The 16,945-nt window shown below is 35.2% G+C and overlaps 1 protein-coding gene across 37 annotated transcripts in view; it reads right to left on the reverse strand.

Annotated features, from left to right (window-relative positions):
• The window catches only part of CCDC73 (coiled-coil domain containing 73), a 154,103-nt gene that overhangs the window by 39,783 nt on the left and 97,375 nt on the right, over positions 1-16,945 (reverse strand). For 14 of the 37 annotated variants that reach the window (XM_055549222.1, XM_055549221.1, XM_055549234.1 and 11 more), the window contains 2 exons: positions 15,524-15,659; positions 15,202-15,281 (listed from right to left, as the gene is read on the reverse strand). The exons of the other annotated variants lie outside the window; for them this stretch is intronic. In XM_055549222.1, coding sequence (XP_055405197.1) covers positions 15,202-15,281; positions 15,524-15,659 — 216 coding nt within the window. The remainder of the gene's footprint in view (positions 1-15,201; positions 15,282-15,523; positions 15,660-16,945) is intronic. 37 annotated transcript variants of the gene reach the window in all.

Raw genomic sequence — 16,945 nt, forward strand, 5'->3', positions numbered from 1 at the left:
TGAAGAGGACAAAAAATAAGTAGATATTCCAGGCAAAAACGTTCAGAAAAGTACAGAAACATGAAAGAGCATGGTATTTTTCAAGGAAACAGAACTAATATAATATGACCAGAACTAGTATGTCATGGGTAAAATGGAGGAATTTAAGACACTTGCTCCTTGGAAGGAAAGCTTTGACAAACCTACACAGTGTATCAAAAAGCAGAGACATTACTTTGCCGACAAAGGTCCATATAGTCAAAACAATGGTTTTTTCCAGTAGTCATGTATGGATGTGAGAGTTGGACCATAAAGAAGGCTGAGTGCTGAAGAATTAATGCTTCTGAATTGTGGTGCTGGAGAAGAGTCCCTTGGACAGCAAGGAGATCAAATCAGTCAATCCTAAAGGAAATCAACACTAAATATTCAGTGGAAAGACCTGATGCTGAAGCTCCAATACTTTGGCCACATGATACAAAGAGCTGATTCACTGAAAAAGACCCTTATGCTGGGAAAGATTGAGGGCAAGAGAAAAAGGGAGCAACAGAGGATGAGATGGTTAGATAGCATCAGCAACTCAATGGACATGAATTTGAGCAAACTCTGGGAGATAGTGAAGGACAGGGGAAACGGGTGAGCTACAGTCCATGGGATCACAAGGAGTCGGACATGAATTAGTGTCTGAACAACAAGTTTTGACTAGAAATTTGGCAAAATTCAAGTATCAAAAGATTTGTAGGCCAAGCTAAAGAGTTCTAATTTTACAGACAATGAGGAATTAACCACTGAAGGATTTTGGTTAAGAGAATGACGTAACAAGATGTGCCTTTTAGAAAAATAACTCTGGCATCATTACAAAGGACAGAATTTACGGTGACATAAAAGAAGTCTACATTGTGAAGTTACACGTTCATGGAGTTTAACAGATACATCCGAATACATTTAAATCCAGAAATACCAACTTCTGAGGGGGTGTGTATTCTATAGTACTGCTGTTTTGTTCAAGGATCTGACTTTCTTGATTATACAGCATCATAACCAGAGATTAAATTGCCAACATCTGTTGGATCATAGAAAAAGAGAATTCTAGAAAAACATCAACTCCTGCTTCATTGACTACAATAAAGCTTTTGACTGTGTGAATCACAACAAACTGTGGAAAATTCTGAAAGAGATGGGAATACCAGACCACCTGACCTGCCTCCTGGGAAACCTGTATGCAGGTCAAGAGGCAACAGTTAAAACCAGACATGGAACAATGAACTGGCTCCAAATTGGGAAAGGAGTATGTCAAGGCTGTATACTATCACCCTGATTATTTAACTTCTATGCAGAGTACATCATGTGAAATGCTGGGCTGGATGAAGCACAAGCTGGAATCAAGATTACCGGGAGAAATATCAATAACCTCAGATATGCACATGACACCACCCTTATGGCAGAAAGTGAAGAGGAACCAAAGAACCTCTTGATGAAAGTGAAAGAGGAGAGTGAAAAAGTTGGCTTAAAACTCAATATTCAAAAAACTAAGATCACGGTATCCGGTTTCATCACTTCATGGCAAATAGATGGGGAGACAATGGAAACAGTGACAAACTTTATTTTCCTGGGCTAAAAAATCCCTGCAGACAGTGACAGAAGCCATAAAATTAAAAGATGCTTGCTCCTTGGAAGAAAGGCTGTGACAAACCTAGATAGCATATTATAAAGCGGAGACATTACTTTGCCAACAAAGGTCCATCTACTCAAAGCTATGGTTTTGAGTAGTAATACAGTAATCATGTATGGATGTAAGAGTTGGACTATAAAGAAAGCTGAGCACAGAAGAATTGATGCTTTTGATCTGTGGTGTTGGAGAAGACTCTTGAGAGTCCCTTGGACTGCAAGGAGATCAAACCAGTCAATCCTAAAGGAAATCAACCCTGAATATTCATTAGAAGGACTAATGCTGAAGCTCCAGTACTTTGGAATGTGATGCAAAGAACTGACTCATTAGCAAAGACCCCAATGGTGGGAAAGATTGAAGGCAGGAGGAGAAGTGGATGACAGAGGATGAGATGGTTGGATGGCATCACCAACTCAATGGACATGAGTTTAAGCAAGCTCCAGAAGTTGGTGATGGACAGGGAAGCCTGGTGTGCTACAGTCCACGGGGTTGCAAAGAGTTGGACACAACTGAGCAACTGAACTCCCTTTGAACTCTGAAGGCCCCCAAGAGAAGCCACAAATGCCAGATACTAGCTTCAGAAACATGATATCAGGTTCTGCTAATCAGCAACACCTATCTTGGATCCAGAACTAGTCGGTAGATAGCAGAGGCCATGCTAGTCATGTCAAGCCTCCATGAAGAACAGTGATACTCCTGTAGCAGTAGCAGTATCCACTATGGTCAACAGCAATGGTATAAGTAGTGTAAAACAGCTTAGTGGTGGAAGTTGGTTTCCTGCTTCGGTTCTGGATATATGTTCCCTGGCTGTTGACAATTTTCCAAGTCTGAGATGAACAACATCCAAATTCCTTTGCTGAAAAAAATCATCTTACAATTAAGAATCTTTATTAGTACATTTCAATTTTTAAAAACTGAAATTGGTTCATTAGGGTGATGAGATTATAGGAAATTTTTATTTTCCTCATTTTGTTTTTTAAGTATTTTCTCTTTTTTCCTAAAATAAACACATTTCTCATGTATTAGTTTTTGAACAGCATGTAAAGCTATTGAAACAGGTGCAATCACTTCACTTTTAGTAAGAGGAAAGATGACAAATGACTGAGTTCTAAAAAAGTCCAAGATTTATGGATTAAATAAGCTGCTAATACAGAAGTCAACTGAGGTAGGAGTGAAACCAAGAGAGTGTGGTATCAAGGAAGTTGAAAAAGGAGTAGCAGAAAACTGGGCTCTCAATAGCTCCAGAATTCTATGTTACAGCCTTAGCCACCTAGACAGAAACTCACCTGATTAAATCTCTGGGTTTAGTCCAAAATCCAGGAGAAAAAATTCATTGTTCTCAGTTCACATATCCCTTTTAGATATGTATACTGCATAAAACGAATGCTAAAGTAACCACATGGGTCAAGAGATAGGGCTTTATTCTCCTATCTCCAAAAAGCAGGCAGACAAAATTATGCACTAAGAGAACAATCAGCATGTATTGAATAAGGAAAGAAGTTTAAATGAAGCTGGTGAGCCTAAAAGAGTAAGTAGCATACTGGATATCCTGCATTTGTGCCTCCTGATTCATTTTCCACTCTTTCTCTACGACCCGTGTGGCTGGCATCTGTGGATACCGCAAGCAAGTTCCCTTCCCTCTCCCTTTGTTGGGTTCAATCTCTGGGAGGCACCAGTAATCAGTATGCTAGGAAGACAGAGTGATTGAGGTATTTTTCCCAGCTCCCTCCCTACATGACCACAAACTGGCAACAGCTCTGTACCTTTACCAAAAGCCACAGCTTCTGATTTGCAGCTTTCTTCAATAGCTTTACCTATAGCTCTCTCCAGGTTCCAGGATCTGCTTCCTTCCCTTGTCACCACCAGGTCTAGGAGGTGTAATCAATCCCCAACTGCTTCTATCCCTTGTTGGCTTCCCTTAACCCGACCTACAATTCTGTAAATGGCTCTTCCATCAGACTTCTCTCAATTTCCCATTCCAATGTACCATGTTTCCTGACTCAATCCAGTTTAATACAAGTAAATTGAAAGAAGGCATTTCAAGTTGCTATAGGGAACATGAAGGAGAAAAAGGCAAAAAGACAGGGAAAATTAAGAATTATGATAATGGAAACAAAGACTTTTAGATTACAAAGAATGAAGATGCTTATTAGGAAGTAGTAGGAAACAATGTTGGGACCCGATCATGGAAGTTCCGGAAAGCTAATTTTAAGAAGTTTAAGACTAAATCAACACATTGTATACCATAAGCTTAAATAATGTTGTATGTCAACTGTATCTCAATAAAGCTGGAAAAAAGTTTGGGACTTGATTTGAAAGACAAAGGAGAACCATTCAATTTAAAAGTCTTTCCACATGTGCTAAGTAGATGTGTCAGGCATATACAGGCAATGTATTAAAAGAATAACTTAGTAAAATTAGTCTGGCAGAAAGAGTGAACAAAAACTGAAGGAAAGAACACTGGCTAAGAGGTATTTTATTAATCCAGGAATGAGATGATCAATGTCTATACTATTGGAAAATGGATAATGAAAATATGAGACATTCTGAAGGAAGATATAATCAAATAGACAGAGAAAATGAAGGAAAAAGTTTATTTCAAACTGTCTAAATGAAGCGAGAATAGTAAACTATGAAATGTGAAAAAGAGAAGCATGAAAATGAAAAGAAAATGAAAAAGGTGCTTCACTGATGAAACAGATGAAAAATCTATTAAAGATAAGAGATGGATGATATTCTGAGACTGACTCTTCAGTTCAGTCGCTCAGTTGTGTCTGACTCTGCGACACCATGGACTGCAGCATGCCAGGCTTCCCTATCCATCACCAACTCCCAGAGCTTACTCAAACTCATGTCCATGGAGTAGGTGATGCCATCCAACCATCTCATGCTCTGTTGTCCCCTTCTCCTCCCACCTTCAATCTTTCCCAGCATCAGGGTCTTTTCAAATGAGTCAGTTCTTCACATCAGGTGGTCAAAGTATTGGAATTTCATCTTCAGCATCAGTTCTTCCAATGAATATTCAAGACTGATTTCCTTTAGGATTGACTGGTTTGATCTCCCTGCAGTCCAGGGGACTCTGAAGAGTCTTCTCCAATACCATAGTTCACAAGCATCAATTTTGAGCTTTCTTAAGAGTCAGTCTCTTAAGAGACTGACTCTTAAGAAAGCCAAAAAGCACAAATCACTAAACTTAAGTCATAGGGTGTTACCATTCTAAAAGAAAATTAATTCATTATTTTTCAAATTATAAAAGGTTATATATGATAAATTCCCTCAAAAAAAGTTTCAGTGTATCAGTGATGAGTTACCTTTATAGGCAGCAAGATGGTTTCCTTTGAAAGGAGAGTTGTATGAATTTTTTTGGTGGGGGGGCAGGGTCAGAGGAGGAAGGATGGAAAGAATGAAGAATCAATGGGTGGGTGACCCTGAAACTACAGTAAGTCATAAAAGGAGATGACCTGCAAGCAGCTAAAAATACAGAACTGCAGATTAAAAGAAATGTGGGCTGGAAATATAGATATGAAGTCATCTACATAAAGTGAATGACTGCATTAAGGAGGATGAGCTAATTGAAAAAAAGAAAGATATTATGACAGAGCTTTAGATGAATTGGGGAGAAAAATCGGACAATTAGGGAGCCAGAAGAATTTATTTGTACCCAAAGACAATGTATCACAAATAATTAAAATCAATAGATTTTGTATTTTAAATACCATTTTGTACAAAATACAATATTCTGTAATGAAAAACATGAATTAGTATCAGGATGCTTGGGTTATAACTATCAGAAAACCATACTTAAACCTTTAAATGATAAGGTTTTACAATTTAAAGAATAAATTTCATAAATAAAACGAAATTTATTCTGTAGCAAGAGGTAATTTAGGAATTGCATAGCAACTCCTTGCATAGTCCCTTCGTGGAGCACCTTCTAAAGAGTAAGGATATTTTTTCTTTGAACCACCTCCCCCTGGCCAGAATTAGATCACATGCTCATTCCTGAACCAAATACTGGCATGGAGATTGGAGATGATATTAATTAGCTTAAAGACAGACTGATCATATGAGACGCACTGGACATTGAGGAATTATCACAACATCTACTACGTGAAGAATTTCAACTAACATTATAAAATTTATAGGTTGTTTAGAATATTATTGTACTGTTCGTACAGTATGTGGTACAAAGTGATGATAAATAGAGACTCTTTTTTACAAGCTACTTGACAGTGAATAATTCACCTAACTGTTGGATCCAGTTAGTGGTTTTTAAATTGTGCTCCAAGAAGTCCTAGAGGTTCCACGGCCCCCCTCCATAGCTGCTGATAGAGAAGAAAGAGTCAACATGCATGGCTCCAGTGTTCTTTCAATTATCCCTTCAAGCACAAGTAGATCTACTTTGTTTTATTTTTTGTTGTTGTTCTTTGTTTTTAATATAAATTTATTTATTTTAATTGGAGGCTAATTACTTTACAATATTGTAATGGTTTTGGCATACATCAACCTGAATCCACCACGGGTGTGCATGTGTTCCCCATCCTGAACCCCCTTCCCACCTCCCTCCCCAAACCATCCCTCTGGGTCATCCCAGTGCACCAGCCCCAGGCATCCTGTATCATGCATCGAACCTGGACTGGTGATTCGTTTCACATATGATATTATACATGTTTCAATGCCATTCTCCCAAATCATCCTACCCTCACCCTCTCCCACAGAGTCCAAAAGACTGTTCTATACATCTGTGTCTCTTTTGCTGTCTTCATACAGGGTTATCGTTAACATCTTTCTAAATTCCATATACATGCGTTAGTATACTGTATTGGTGTTTTTCTTTCTGGCTTACTTCACTCTGTATAATGGGCTCCAGTTTCATCCACCTCATTAGAACTGATTCAAATGTATTCTTTTTAATGGCTGTGTAATACTCCACTGTGTATATGTACCACAGCTTTCTTATCCATTCATCTGCTGATGGACATCTAGGTTGCTTCCATGTCCTGGCTATTATAAGCAGAGCTGCAATGAACATTGGGGTCTACTCTGTTTTAATACTGAGCCTCCAAATATTTAACAGAAGGTTCTACAATTCAAAGAAAGATTAAAACCAATAAATCAGATGATCTCTACGATTCCATGAAATTTAGAGATGATATGAAGAAGATAAATAGAAGATCTGAAGAAGAGAATTAGTCATTGAAGAAACAGAATATAATTCAAACATGAAGGGAGAAAAAGCAATTAATAAGTTGGAAGAAATATCACACTTTCCTATCCGGAAAAAAGTTTATCAGATGAGGCTATGTTTCAGTTGTCTTGAAAGTCAATACAAATAACCCTTTATAGTTTTGGTGCAGAAAAACCAAATCCATCAAAATTTACCTTAATTTTAACCTAATTTCACTTGCATGTAACAATAATCCCATAAATTTCTATAGCATGATAAACTTTCTGAAGTGCTTTTCCATGTATTATATTTGTTATAAGGGGCTTCCCAGGTGGCTCAGTGGTAAAGAATCTGCCTGCCAATGCAGGAGACATAAGAGACACAGGTACGATCCCTGGGTTGGGAAGATCCCCTAGAGGAGGGCATGGCAACCTGTTTCAATATTCTAACTTGGAGAATCCCATGGACAGAGGAGCCTGGCCAGGGTATGGTCTTAGGGTCACAAAGAGTCGGACACAAGTGAGTGACTGAGCATGCACACATGCACGATATATAAAACTGGAAAGGCAGATATCATTAAACTCATATTGCAAATGAGAATACAAAGAGAAAAGCAACACTTGGTATGGTCTGACTCACGTACCTCCTTAGGAAGACTACAGTGAAAGGTTTAGTTTTAACGAAAAAGGTAAAGTTAAGAGAAACAGAATAAATGAGAAATACTATGCAGGGAATTATGTGTATGCAAGAACAGGCCAATGGACTGCGTGAAGTAATGGACACTAAAAGACTAGAAGTCAATCCAAGAACTAAGTGGGGTGTTTAATGGTACAGATGATGGAAATTGATGCTCAGGTTGGAGAAGAAGGAGGGCCGAATGACAAAGCCCAAAGGAAGCAGTATTTAATGATGAGTTTCAAGGTAATGGAAATATTAGTCTAGATACATAAACCTGGTAGTTTAGGAGGATTAATACTGGCAACTTCTCCTTTTAATAAATATATGCTTTCTAATGGTGAATGAAGCAGAGAAGAAACTAATGTGGATAAATTGCTTATTCTGCTACTGTTATCAGTAGAATGGTTAAGATCACAGGTTCTGGAGCTGTGCAGAAATTCTGAATTTGAATTGCAATCCTCACTCTATTTTCCTTGTTGTGTAACTTTAGGCAACTACTTAATTGCATTCTGCCTCAAGTTCCTCATCTGTTAAATAGGAATATAATTTTTTAACAAAACAAAGTGCCTGGTATGTAATAATCCATGCAAGTATTTGTTGAGCATCTACTATGTACTAGGCATTTTACTACTAATGTGAATTCAGGGCTTCCCTGGTGGCTCAGTGACTAAAGAATCTGCCTGCAAGGCAGGAAACCCAGGTTCAATCCCTGGGTTGGGAAGATCCCCTGGAGAAGGAAATGGAAACCCACTCCAGTATTCTTGCCTGGGAAATCCCATGGACAGAGGAGCTTGGCAGGTTACAGTGCGTGGGGTCTCAAGAGTCAGACACAACTTAGAGACTAAACCACCACCAAGGTGAATTCAAGTGGTTCTATGATTCTTTTCTCTACTTTTAAAATATAGTGGTCTGAAATCCTAATGGTGGTAGGAATGAACTACCTCAAGGAAAGGTACCACGTTTCATACTTATCCCATAGCACCTTAATACATTCAGGGATCTAAGAGGTGCTAAAAACTTTTAATGAACGTAAGAAGAAAATAATGATGAACATGGTATGAAATAAATGTGACTCATCTTTGCCTAAAATGGGATTTGATGAAATCAAAGGTGATTTATTCAGGATTCAGCAAATGGCAATAAAAAATAAATTAAAAACTTGGTGAGAACAGTCAATATCGGCCAAACAGATAGTAGTTAATGGCACGATAGTAGTTCATAGTCAATTTGTAAAACTGCATAGAAAATGGTAAGTATAGTATAGTGCTAATTGTATAGTATATAGGAAAGTATAGTGCTGAGGGTTTAATCACTGATTGAACCAGATGGCTTATTCTAATCAAGGAAATAACCACAACCCTGTAGACAACCATGTGACAGATAGATGCTCCTCATTTGAATGTGAACAGATTACTACAGATTACTACAATTTCTTTACCAATAATAAAAAATAAAGCTACAATTTCCTTACCAATAATAAAAAATAAAGCTTGGTAGTTGGTGAGTCACTGGCATTACGTTAACTTTAAAAGAACAGCATATTTGGGGCTAGAACCTTAACTGACTTAATTAACAACCCTAAACTCGTGAGATTAATATGGGTTAACTCTGCATTATAAATTTAGATCCAAGTATATTCTAGAAAACGAGTAAGACAATATAAAAAAACATTATTCTAGTTCATAAGCTAGATGGTCTTTGACTCAATGAACTTATTGAATAAAAGAATTTATTGCTCTTAATATATCCATCCTGGATAAATATTCAAAAACATGGGTTAACAGTTAAATTGACTATGGATACTAAAGAATACAAAAATAAAGACAGTCAATTCAGCAATTAATTAAACTTTTTAAAACTTGTGGAGACTAAGGGAAAGCATCTGTTAGAAGACCTCAAAATTTTAATCTCAATTTGACTAATATTTGTGTTGTTATTTGGAATTTAGTCAAACACCACCTGATTAATAAAAAAAAAGTCTTATACGCTAAATTGATTTTTTAAAAGACACAATGATATTAGATTTAAAATAATGTACATTTTTCTTTACACATGATGTTCTAAAACTTTGCTTTCAAGCTGCTTTTTTGTGCACTAAAATGATTTTTAAAAGAAAACTTGCAACCAATTTTCTTTAATTTTTTATATTGGGTTTTCTTAGAGCAAGATTCACCTATATGAAGTAAACAACTTAGAAATTAATTAGATGGCTTATTTTATACTAGTGATCTGTTCTAGACTCATTCCTAAGATACAAAGCCTTATTGATAAAAATATAATTAAACTAAGATATATGGCTAAAACTTATATTCAGATATAGTATCTTACAATTCTGTAAATTAAAAAAGGGTTCGTTTTCTAGAAGTTTTTCTTCTGTCAAGGTTACAAAGTAGAACAAATGTCTATGTCTTTCCACATTTTTCAACAACTGAAATCATGGAGCCGTTGTGTATAGAACGTTGTGTATACTCTGAAATATATCAATTCTTTTATATTAATTATTATGAAACAACAGGGAAGTGGGAAGGGAGAGGGGAGGGGAAAAAAATCCAGTATGCAACTGACGAAAGTAGAAACTCATCATTTCTTATGTCTTTGTTTTTCTCTTATAATTACTTAATCTTAAGAGCATATTAAATTAAAATCAGAAATCTTTTTCCACTGAAAATATGCTTTTGATTTTATAGCCCTTATAGCTTTTAAATATCCTGAACTTTTAGTACATTGTCTGTTTTCTACCCCTTTTATTCAAAGCTGTTAGTGCTGCAAATAAACAGCACATGCTTTGATCTCATTAAATTACAACTTATAGTTCCTAGAGTCATAAATATCATGCCCTTTTCTCCTTTACCCCTCCTCTTCTGGTATGAGGTAGTCTGTTAAATATCACTATCTCCTTGAGTGCTCTGACGTTTACTCAGACAAATAGCAGAGGTTATGAATGCAGCACACAGATAGTATCAGGAATCCTTCATGATTGCCATAATGGTGAACCCAGCATTCAGAACTGTAATACTTAGTTTTATCTAACAACTAAGTTTGGTCTGTTTAACTTTGCTCCACACACAAAAAAAGAATTCCATCTTATCACAAACCAATAACTGTCCTGGACAACATCAAACAACAACATAAAAGAAAAATAAAAATTAACTTTGGAAAAATTAATGATTAAAAGTTTTAAATGAGTAATCTAAAAAAATGTTTTTAATACTAGGCTTGATTAGCCTCTAAAGAAGAAAAACAGAAAAAAAAGTTTTCTTAAAGTTAAAAATAAAGACCTCACCAAGAAACACAAAATTCTTATACCGAGAATGTCTGAAATATTAAAAACTATCTGTTAAAATACATTTATAAATTCTTATCCTTTCAGCTATTTGAATATGGAACTCTCAAAGGCAATAACATTCCCACTTTACCCTTCTATAAAATCTCTCTTCCAAGAACTATTTAGCAGCATGTTTACTGACTTAATGCTTTCTATAGTGACAGAGGCCACCATCACATGACACATCAGTATATTTAGGCAGCCCTGAACAAGGTGGCAAGGTCTGAGAAAAGGGGGCAAGTGTGCTCAGGAGCAACACTATTCCACTCATGTATACAGACATTCTTTACTCTTTTCACATAAATCCAGCACGGGAAACTCTCCACGGATTTACATAGACCTCATCTCCTTCTACAGGTCGGTCTTATTTTTTTTTTTTCTTTTTTTTACAGGTCGGTCTTAAACTATACATTAGAAATACAATAGTCTAGAAGGCAATGGCAACCCACTCCAGTACTCTTGCCTGGAGAATCCCATGGCAGAGGAGCCTGGTGGGCTACAGTCCATGGGGTCGTAAAGAGTCGGACATGACTGAGTGACTAAATAACAAACAATAACGTTACAATGAAATATTTGTTCTTATTTAACAAAAAATACATAATTTAGTAGAGAACTTTCTGAGGTATAATATTTTCATAATAATGCAAATACTATTTGAATAGAGGCATATATAACTCTTTTAATATAATCACCAAATTAATGATTTAATCATTTAGGACAATGGTAACAGTGTCAAAAAAATAAACTAAAGCAATATCACTAAAAATGTGTTTATTCACAACTATTCAGTCAATATTGCTTATATTTCCATTCAAAGTTTGTACTGATAAAAATGAACAGCTCAGGGAGGAAGGTTCAAAAGGGAGGGGATATATGTATACTTGTGGTGGATTCATTTTGAGGTTTGACAGAAAACAACAAAAATTCTGTAAAGCAATTATCCTTCAATTAAAAAATAATTTAAAAAAGGAAAAAAAAGAATCAGTATTTTCGCATAAAAAAAAATGAACAGTCCATTTAACAATTCTGATTTGAAATGACAGACAAAATTTTCAAATTACAGCTTTTTATCCCTATATTAAAAGAGCCATCTTTAGTATTCTTAAATGTGACTGAAACGAAATATTCTTTACATATAAACTGTCCTCTTAGGTAGTTTGTTGGATAGACATAAGACTTTTAAAGGCTCGAGATACATGCTTATTACCATTCTAACATTCTGTATTAGGCTACTCCTATGATCTTACTTCTGGTCCCTGGATAAAGTCCAGGGAATATGAAACCAATTTATGGGCAGTTATACAGTCAAGTCAGGAAGATCTTCTGGAGAAGGGAATGGCTACCCACTCCAGTATTCTTGCCTGGAGAATTCCATGGACAGAGGAACCTGGCAGGCTACAATCCATGGGCTGGCAAAGAATCGGACACAACTGAGAAACTAACACTTTCACTTTTTTTATATATAAGAACAAGACTAGATATAATAGTGTTACAAATATTAATGGTCTTTGTAATATTAGCTTAGCATTTAGAAGTCACATTAATCTTAAACCCAAGTGGTCCTGCTTTCCTTTAAATGATACTAAAAGATAAAGCAGTAAAATTCCCTGATTTCTTGAATTATGCACTAAAGTATATGTCAATCATCTGGTAGCACAAACATTCTCAAAACTTAAGCCTGTGTCTCTATAAATAAATTATCTTTATATTTTTAATTTTGGTAAAATTACAGTTAAAAAGTTTTCCAGTTTCTCTCCAGCATGTAAGAAGCTTAGTTACAAGTTTCCATTTGATTCCACCACACGTAAAAAGCTGAGCAAACTGAAAATCAACAACTCCTCTTACATCTGCTAAAGAAATGAGGTCATAAGACAAACTGCTGCCTCAAAAATCAGAGGAAGGGAGAAGTCACTATAGAAAATCATAAACAGAAACCTTCACAGGCACCAATGCCAAGGTAAGAAAAACTGAACTGTAATTGACTAATTCCTGGAGGCTTAGAGTAGACAATTCTGGGAGTTAAAAAATTCAGCAGGACACACTCAGGGGACCCTCAAACTTTTGTGACATTTTATCTCAAGGTCCTCTCACAGTGAATATCAGTGAAAAATTCATCCTGCTAGAAGCAGGAGGAAAAGGAACCATTCTGAAATTCACCAACTCATTCTGTTCTTATCAACAAGTCCTGCCTTTATGAGAAACTATTTGACTTGAATATAAACTACCTGAGGGAAGAGTAATATCCAACTCTCCAACCATATGAGAGTACAATATGAGGTGGGTGGGCAGGGACTGAGAAGCACTGGTGAAATTCACAATCCAAGGGCAATAGGGCCATCTAATCATAAGACACCCATCCCCCCACCTTTATATTACTATAGGCCTATTAACTGCAATTCCTTTCACCCAGTATATCATGTCTGTCTTCCAACAAATAAATTACAAGGCATACTAAAAGGCAAAAAACAAAGTTTGAAGAGATTAAACAAGCTTCAGATCCAAAGTCAGATACTACAGGAATTTAAAACTATCAGACTTGGAATTTTTTAAAAACTATGATTAATATGCTAAAAGCTTTAATAGAAAAAACAGACAAAACATGACAGAATAGATGGATAATGTAAAGAGAGGATGTAAATTCTAAACAAGAATCAAAAAGAAATGCTTCAGATCAAAAACACTGCAATAGAAATGAAGAATGCCTTTGTTGGGCTCAATAGTAGATTGGACATGGCTGAGTAAATAATCTCTCAGCTTGAGGATATGAAAACAGAAATCCCAAAACTGAAAACTAAAAATAAAAAGACTGAAAAAGGCATAACAGAACATCCATCAAATGAGGATCACATAGGCAAATTATAACACACGCATAATGGGAATACCAGAAGGAGAAGAAAAGAAGGAAACGAAGCAATATTTGAAACACTGATGATTGACTTTCCCCAAATTAATGTCACACACCAAACCACAACCCAAGAAATGCAGAGAACACCAAGAAGAAAATGTGACCAAAAAATTAAACCCAGGTATATCATATTCAAACTTCAGAAAATCACAGACATTTAAATGTCACTTAGTGATTGATCCAAAGGATTTTCTGAGTGTCAGTAAAGACAGGTACTTAATTCTCTCAGGGATAAGGAGGTGGTCCAAAGTGGTATTATTCCATTTAGGGCTTTGAAAAGATTAGGAGAAGGTAATAAGAGGTCATGCTCAGTAAAAAGAAAAAGGCCTTGCCTAACTTCTCTTTCCTCTCATATCACTCTCCCCTTGTATCAGAGGAGATATTTTTAGTTGCAAATAATGGAAAATTAAACTAGTCCTAATGAAACTGGTTTAAAAAAATAACAGGGATTCATTGGCTCACAAAACTGAAAGTCTAGAGGTAGAGCAAATATAGGGTTGATCCATTCAGGAACTCATAAATGTCATCAAAGAACAGGATTCTTTACATCACAGAAATCTGGCATCCACATCATCAGGTTGCTCCTTTTTAGCTTCTCATGATTGTATTAATAGTATGACTGCCAGCTCCAGTAGGGGTTACATTGTTCCTGGTTTATAACCACTGGCTAAGGTCATTTTATCTATTCCTGAACCAATGATTGTGGCTAGAGTAATGAAATATGTTTATGGCTTTCTGCCAATTTAGGGTTCCTCTCTCAAGTTGGAGGCATCAAAACAAGAATCTGTGTAAGTTTAGGAAGGACAGAGGGGATATTGATGCTCAGTAAGCAACCAATAAATATCCAATGCACTCCTTCACTCAAAGTGCTCCAGCCATACCAGACTTTTCCTAGTTCCTTAAATATACAAAACTCTTCCCCTTATCAAGGCTTTTGCCGTTCCTTTGCCTGAACTATTAATCTCTTCCCTCCCCCACCACTTTACCTTCAATGTAATAAAGTCACCTATGAAAATATCATCACATCCTTTATTTTTCTTCATATCATTTACAACAATTTTAAATTATTTTATCTGTATGACTATTTTATATGTAACTCCTCCATTGGACTATAACTCAACAAAGCAGGAACATGTTTATCTGTATCCTCAGTGCCATATAGTACCTGGCACATAGAGCTAATCAAATATTGAATGAATGAATGGTGCTAATGAGATTAACATATAGCAAATGCTTATTGATAATACATGTTACCATAAAAATGTTTGCCATTAGTCATGAGTCAAAGAAACAATATTTTGAGTGGGTTAGAACAAATTCATTCATTACACTTATTGAAATCTTAACTCAAAGTTTATAAATCTGTATTTAAAACATCATCTTTCTACAAATAAAACTATCCAACTTTTCTGATACTATTTCATAAAACTAATTATGTTAGGTCAATTTTTATATAATATAAAAAATTATATCAATCATACCTTCTTTAAATTGTGTATCTCAGATTCTTGCTTTTTATTTAAAGCTGAAAGTCTTTTGTTTAACTGTATTGCTTCTTGTACTGCAACATGAAAGACACTTAGGAAAATGTTATTTCAATGTACATTTTAAGGAAATACTATTAACATGGACAAGGAAAATGACCTCAATGAAATATATATTTAGTTATTGCTGAATTTAATAATGTTAGTTAAACTGCCATTTAGTATTACCAATATCAGATAAGTTCAATTTATTCATTATAAATAAGTCCATTTAAACATTTTCTATTAAATATGTAAGTTTAAGTAAGATGGAACCTACCATTTTGTTCTAACTTTTCATGATTCTCTTTTACCAATCCAAATTGACCTGTTATTATAGTATAGTATTTCTCAATTTCATTCAGTTGCTTCTGATGATCTTCTTTAGCCAGAAGATGTAACTGGACTTTCTGTTCCTATTTTGAAGAGTTATTTTAAATGTTCTACATACATAAATACACACATTTATTAGATATATATAAAATTTATCGTTTTTAATAACTATTGTTATTAATATAAATATGTCATGAAAAAGTCTCTGAGTATACCTTAGGGAGAAAATGTTAGTTAACAGATATTTCTAAATCTAGGTAAAATTAAAGCATTTTTTTCCTATAACAAAATAGTCACTTAAAATTTTATTTCCCTTGTTTATAAAATTTTTAAAAAATCAGTTGGTTGTTCATAGAAAAGTTAATTAGTCCAGTACAGCACTAAGCAAAGTGAGGCGAATATTATTAAAGCAATACTTTTAACAATTTAGGAAATAAATTTTTCTCTAAATTTGCTGGCATAATCATAATATGCATCCTCAAAACTCAGATAATTTTTTTGAAATTAATTTTAATGATACAGCACCTTCTCATTGTGTTAAAAATGGAATCATAAAAACAATATCTATTAGTGACAGGGAGACAATATAATATAGCAGAAAGTTAACTTAAGCTGGGAGACATAGTTGATAAAAACTGGACCCTATGTAACAATATAATATAATATAGGCCTTCACTGCTTTCAGCTAAAGAAGCCTGTCTTTCCATACTTAGAAAAATGACTTTTAAAAGTTTTTAAAAGAAATATTATGTTAACAGAATCAGTAACACTCTTCAAAAGTTTTTGATTTTGGCATTAGCAGAATCATTGATTGGCTTCGTAACTTTCATTCATTTCTGCCACATGCTTTCGTTTCTACTGAGAGATGAAAAACAAAGAACAAGGTAGGCCCATCAACAAGTACTCAGTAATTACTTTCTGAGTGAACTGCTATCTCATACAGTTCCAACACTGGCAATTTGTTAGATTTACCTAGCCAGTGTCTATTTCCCTTACACAAAAGTAACACAATTTCAAGTATATATTTGAAATACTTCTTCATTACAATCTGGTAGGACTAAAATTCACAGGCTCCTATACTTCCCTAGTAAAGTGTAGGGCATATTACCCCAAATAAACCAACTGATTTCTACTTTATTGGAATTTCAATTGTGAGCAAAAGAGACCATAAAACTAAATAAGTTCAGTGATGACCCTATCCAGACTGATATGAGACCTCTGTCCTGGGTTCCTACATCCTGCTTTACAAACTCTGGTATTAACCTAGTCCCTGTTCATTTTCAAAACTATTCCTGACTCTCTGATTGTGTCTCTGCTAAATTTCCTTTTGCATAAGTTAAACAGAGCCATTTTATACTGCTTAACACCA

This window comes from Bubalus kerabau, chromosome 15 (genome assembly GCF_029407905.1).
Source record: "Bubalus kerabau isolate K-KA32 ecotype Philippines breed swamp buffalo chromosome 15, PCC_UOA_SB_1v2, whole genome shotgun sequence".
In the NCBI taxonomy this organism is placed as follows: Eukaryota; Metazoa; Chordata; class Mammalia; order Artiodactyla; family Bovidae; genus Bubalus; species Bubalus kerabau.